This window comes from Trachymyrmex septentrionalis, unplaced genomic scaffold, assembly GCF_001594115.1.
Source record: "Trachymyrmex septentrionalis isolate Tsep2-gDNA-1 unplaced genomic scaffold, Tsep1.0 scaffold29, whole genome shotgun sequence".
Taxonomy (NCBI): Eukaryota; Metazoa; Arthropoda; class Insecta; order Hymenoptera; family Formicidae; genus Trachymyrmex; species Trachymyrmex septentrionalis.
In genome coordinates this window covers 2995391-3001697 of record NW_017305451.1, presented here as the reverse complement: position 1 = coordinate 3001697, position 6307 = coordinate 2995391, and the positions used below count along the sequence as shown (strand labels likewise).

At 31.0% G+C, this 6307-nt stretch overlaps 2 protein-coding genes across 2 annotated transcripts in view; both read right to left on the bottom strand.

Annotated features, from left to right (window-relative positions):
* The window catches only part of LOC108749343 (seipin), a 15497-nt gene extending 14407 nt beyond the window's left edge, over positions 1-1090 (bottom strand). The window contains exons 1-2 of the mRNA XM_018487960.1: positions 505-1090; positions 118-263 (exon numbers count right to left, since the gene is read on the bottom strand). Of these exons, the coding sequence (XP_018343462.1) occupies positions 118-263; positions 505-728 (370 nt within the window). The 5' untranslated portion in view covers positions 729-1090. The remainder of the gene's footprint in view (positions 1-117; positions 264-504) is intronic.
* A 1693-nt stretch (positions 1091-2783) lies between these two features.
* LOC108749298 (alpha-tocopherol transfer protein-like) overlaps positions 2784-6307 on the bottom strand; it is a 10854-nt gene continuing 7330 nt past the window's right edge. Inside the window, exons 2-5 of the mRNA XM_018487897.1 lie at positions 6064-6305; positions 5039-5402; positions 3217-3322; positions 2784-3059 (exon numbers count right to left, since the gene is read on the bottom strand). Coding sequence (XP_018343399.1) covers positions 2956-3059; positions 3217-3322; positions 5039-5402; positions 6064-6305 — 816 coding nt within the window. The 3' untranslated portion in view covers positions 2784-2955. The remainder of the gene's footprint in view (positions 3060-3216; positions 3323-5038; positions 5403-6063; positions 6306-6307) is intronic.

Sequence of the window (6307 nt, the reverse complement as noted above, 5' to 3'; positions counted from 1 at the left end):
TATATATATATATACATATATATATATATGTCTGATATAAATGCATGTACATATTTAATTTCTAGTTCGTATTGTTGAGAACATAACATTCTTACAAAATAAAATTGAAAACTTTACCGAGCTCTTTGTTCGCTCTCGATTCTGGCATTTCTAGATGTAAATTCATTTTGTATGGCTGCCCTACCATCAGAAGTTGCTGCCTCTTAGTCAATTGTACATGAGCTTGTGGAAAGCTACAAATTCCTTTCTTCTCGTCGCATGATCTAAATAAATACGAATAGTAAATTAACATAATTTGATTTAATTGATATCTCAATCATGTATAGACAAATATTAGACGTTATTAGATACTTTATGAATATTAGCTACATGAAAATATATATAGTACTGTGAACTTTGCTCACTTCTTGGACTTTGATATTTTTAAAAAGTGTAACTAACACGTCTAAACATTACCACTATCGTCATCATACTTTTAACTAACACATAAAATGTAGAACTTACTTGAATTGCAAATGTACAGGACGCACATATGACATGCTGGGCATATAGGAGTAGTAAAAAACTGTGTAAAGAAATATAGACAGCCAGACTATTAAAACAGTGCTAATGATAACAATACCACCACGAAAAACTGTATCTTTCGCAGATTGTACGCTCTGTCTGGTGGTTTTCTGTATGTTAAACCACTTCCTACCAATCTTACGTAGTAATCTCGAAATTAACATTTTGCACAATTATTTTCAAAATTGCACAGCTAGATTTACGAATTAGGAAGACGTCAATTGGATTCGATAGCCGATGTTACATAACGATGAATTAAATATTTATTAAATTACTAAATTCTCTTTCTATAATTTCACTATTACTTTAATGGCGCATTAATCCGCGTTATTTAGAACCGAAAAATTTTCAGATGGAATCGCGATAGATGAGACGAAGCGAACGAGTAGCGTCGACCGTATTCAGCATCACCAGATGATAACAGGTCGATCTCCAAAGCAAAGTGGATATCGATAAGATGTTTTTGCATCTCTACTCTATAATGCTCGACTGATCTGAAAGGTTATGTACAAACAAATGTAAACATGATACGCGAATCGTATTTGCATGGTGTGATTTTGTAGATGTCGAGAATACTCATTTAGCTTTTTCCTTTTTGAAAAGGGAACAGTCTCCATAGATGGCGTCAGTACTTTAGGCTCTTGATATAATAGTTGCTAGCGGAAATAACAAAAAAATTGTAATATATAAAGCTTATAAAATTGCGAAATTCCAAATTCGGGTTTGTACCTCCTAATCACGTTGTGTCTTTGATATTTTATTAATTTATGAATTTCTGTCTATGTGTTTGCAATCAGAATTTTCGAGCATAAAGTTTTGAAAAATTTTAGAATTATTAATAACCGTGAGGATTTTCAGTTTTCTCCTTTATATTTATCTAATTACATAATGTTGTCGATTTTTGAAAATTTAAATTATTTTATTGGATTTCTTCTCGGTCGGTAATTACAAATTATCATAATTACTATAGCCGATAATTTATGTATAATCGATAACATTCCTGTCAACTTCACCGATCATAGATAATTATCGACATTGTTCATATTTACCGATGATAAGAAATTTTTCAGACAATATAATTTTATATTAACTGTTAAAATAAATAAATAAATATCTCTCTGTTACATATTTGCAAAAAAAATTTTGTTTATGGATTAAAAAGTAGTTTCAAATTTCCAGAAATATTCATCAATTTTACTTTATGTTCTAATATCGAGAACTAACCCATAAAATTTGTGATTTATTTTATTTCGGTTTAACGGAACATTTATCGAAATATATCCTTCCAGTAACTTTGATAAGGTTTTTCAGATATTATATGTATTTGAAGTTTAATTTCAGAAGTATCAATCAATATATTTAAAGCTATTTTAGAAGAAAAATCAGAATAATTAAAATTGCAATTGTCTTTATAAATTTTTGATATTCAATTACTTATACATTATTTGATTTGAAAAATGGAATGGTTTGTCAAAACCATTTTCAGAACAAAAAATTTTATATACATCTTAATTTTAACTTTCTCACAAAGTGCGTTGCTCTACGAATTTTAACTTAAAAATTCAACATCGAATTAAACTTGTTATTGAAAATTAATATGCAATTTTGGAACGGTGTTTCCTAAATTTTTTGTAATTCTAAAAGCTCTTATATTTATTTTAAGTTTCTCAAATAAGATCTTGAAAAAATTCATTTTCTAATGTACATTTTATTTCATGCAAAGATGTAAAAAGGAATACGGAGAATGAGAAGCATCTCCTTTGAAGTCAAGGACGCAATTATTTTAGAGAGAATTAGAAAGCAGCAATCATTACGCAATTGTATCTTTATTTAACTGTACATTAATAATTTATAATATTGGAAACACCGTTTATGTTAAATACATTATTTAAAATACAAAGCGCCACTAGGATCTGAATGTTAAGATATGTTGAACTACTATATATATTCATTTAAATTAATTTTAGAAATAATAATTGCGTGTCGATATGCGTTGTCGGACGCAATCAATCTGAAATATTAATAATCCCCCCAAATTTCCCAAATCTTAAAAAACTGTAATAAATTTATTGCGAAAAATATTGCCTCGGAAGTCGAATCCGGATCTCTTGCATTCCGTGCATTCTCGCACAAAATGCAAGATTAATTTCTAAAATTAATTCATTTAAATGAATATATATAGTAATTCAACATCTTAACATTCAGACCGTAGTGGCGCTTCGTATTTAAAGTAATGTATTAATAATTTAACTGTACATAAATAAAGTAAGTGACTTTATGCTATTTATTACATCTGTACATTACACATCAACTAACTAATATTATTTTTTTACACGTAAGCTATTGTGATGATACCTAATCTTTTAAATTTTCAGTAGCATCTGGCATAATTTATTTACTCGCTGTCTTGACGTTATTAGGCGAATAATTGCGGAACAGAGCTTCCTCTTCCCGGAAATAATTACGCAATTGATCTAATTTCATACAGTGTTCTTCTGCAAATAAAAATAATCAATATTAACGTACGATGTTAATAATTTTCAACAAAGTTGTTCTAATAATAAAACAAATTCTTTTATATAGTCTTTAACATGTTGTAAATATCTTGATGCTATTTACTATTGCGCAAGAGTTACCGTTGTATGTACTTACTATGAAAATTTGCCATACAGTCCAATTCTCCACCATAGTCCTTTGGCAGACATTCGAGTGGTATATGAGGATACAAGCCGGAGATATCACCCGAGTAAATGTGAATCTGCGGGAGTGATGAAAGTTAAAGTCAACTTGTAAACCATCGAACCGGATGCATGAAATCAGAAATGTCAATGTATCTTTTTAATATCAATCATGCGCAGAAATGCACGGTGTATACGTAACTGTATATTATATGATTTAGTTTTCGATTTTTTTTTAAACAATTCCGGTTCGAGTTTTATCAAGACTAAGTTACGAATTTTTTATTTTTAAAATATAATTTTTAATCTAATTTAAATTAAAAATTGACAATCACAAAAAGAATAGAACTTAATAATTATTCTCCCTCCCTTTTTTCTCCACCATATATGCTTTTTTTACATGCTTCTGGTTAGGTTCACCGACGAAATATTATTAATAGCATCTTGTCAATAATAAATATCATATTATTATAAATATTATATTATTAATCATTATTATTAATTTTGTTGAAAAGAGTAATAATTTTACGCTCCAACGTATATTATTAATGATGATGTTCCTATGATCTATTATTTCAAAGATTAAAAAATAGCACCACAGACGCAATTGTTTAACCTTTTCGGGCCTGATTTTTTTCCATAATAATTAGCATCTAATTCGTATTTTACTAGAGATATTTAGGGTCCCTGATTATGAATAAGTAATCAAAATTAAAAAATTAAAAAAATTAAAAATGTTGGATCCAATACGGCGGATGAGCGCGAGCATGGTGTAGCAAATAGCGCACTGATCTGCTATACTAGAGATCCCGGGCAGAACCGAAAAATTTTCGTACGGTTCTCGTAGGGTTCCTCTCGGAAGGCAATGGCAAACCATCAAGTAGTATACTTGTTCCCTATCAAAAATTGCCGCTCGGATTCGGCATTTAAACTATAGGTCCTCATATACCTTGTGTACGATCAGCCCAAATAGCCAAGTCTGTAGAAAGCAGATTTTTTAAATGCCTGCTACACACTATGCCAACAAAATAACAACAGAATTGTTACAGAATTAGATGTATGTGCATAATACTGTTGACAGACTGTTAGAAAAAACGTAATCAATCCGATGTCGATTCCATTATCATTTCTGACTGGGTTGAAGAAGAAGAAGAAGATACGGCAGATCAAAATGTAAAATTTTTGATTTGAATAAGATTCGTACTCCAAAATGTAAATAAAATCGTAATTAGCGATTTTAAAAACCCTTGGAATATCAAATTCATTAAAATCTAAGAAAATTTTTTTATTTTTTGCCTTATTGATTTCGTTATTTCGAAATTAATTAGCGATTTTTCTTATAAATGTTGATCTTGAAAATGATCCCAGAGAGAACTTGCTATTTTGTAGAAGATATATGCATTTTTTATTTTTATCCTATTTAATGAATTTTTGATGAAGTAGGCAGATAAAGGAGAAAAACTTTCAAGAGTGTTGATTTTTTAATGTAGAATTTTATTCTATATCTTTAAAATGAAGAAGTTTTTATCTTTATTTTTGTGAAAAATATGAATTTTGGAAGGTTTAGCACATTTATGTGCCATCAGCCACGAAAGAGTTAAATTACCTAATTTCTTTGATTTTTATTAAATATATAGCGCCCTTGCGCCCGTGCGCGCGCTTTGGCGACCTAGAGTTTTAATCCCAAAAACCTATAAACGCCCTACTACTAGTAAAAAATACGTTTATAATGCAAAATGTTGCTCTAATCAATCTTGGTCACATTCGTACTAATCGCGAATCGTAAATCAATTTACCATTTCGAATAGCTCTTGCTTCATGAATGGTCTCATAAGCGCAATGACCTTGTCCATGAACCAGGGCGCGTTCACCACATAGATCCTTTTAAGCCTCATCGGCAGGCCTTCTTGAACGTACTCTATGCTTTTGCGAAGGCTGTTTATCGACAATCTGGTTAAGTGACCAAATCGTGTTTTAGCCATGTCCACAAGAAGTATACATCCCTCCGAACAACCATTCGTATAAAGGTTCGCGTCATAGGACATGAACAGCAGCTTGAGGTTGTCGTTGAATATGTACTGAGATGGCCGTGGATCCATGAATCGTTGAACGATTATCCAATTACCATTTTGATCAGGCTTGGGAAGTATGGCGAATTCCCTACAACACAGATAAAAGTTAAACTTTTTGAGCATATTTTAATATATTAAATATATATACCTACGAACGAACATCGAACGAATAGAAAAGTTCGTTGTCGTTATTTATTGCATAAATGTCGCACAAGTTTAATTGTTATATGCGAACACTGATCGAATAATTTTTTTGGAATCAAAGAAAGACAAAGTAAAAGATTTGTTTCGGTTATCAAGACGCGCTTATCAGTACTAAGTGAGTTGCGTGCATGAGTGATGTGGAAATTATAGCGACAAAGATATCTAATGCGGTCATGTACCAAAGTAACTATTGAAAGGTATAGTCAAAAGACGAGACGAATCAAAAGAAAAGAAAAAAAGGCAGACCTCCATTCATGTAACATTTGTAACAATTAATCATTGCATTGAAGCAAAGACACAGACAGTATCTAATGTTTTCATTAACATAAGTCGTATCGAATTGAGAAGCTCGATCGGTGTAAATAAATATTAAAAGTTTTTTTCGAATAATTTCCGCAATTTCTGGTATCTGCCATGTGAGAATTGTACATACGCAACGCGAAAGATAGAACTTCCCTTTTATTTGCAAAACAAACCTTTTCTTTCATATTTATTTATTGTTCAAATAAATAAACATTATTCAAGAAGTGCTAATAAGTGCGTACAAGGTTTTCAGAGATTGTTGCAAAGAGTCGAGGCTGAAATCTCTATTGTTAAACAATTCCGGGGTCGTGGCTCGTAAACTATAGTAAACGTTCATACATCGTCTCGTAGCTTCTATGTCGAAATAACAACTGTGCGCAAATAACGCCAATTGTTCTTTAGGAATATTAGGAAGGCCTCGATCATTCGCCCATTTTTGCAGACTGTCCAAAATCTCGTCCGTGATTTCTGGATATTTCTTCCGCG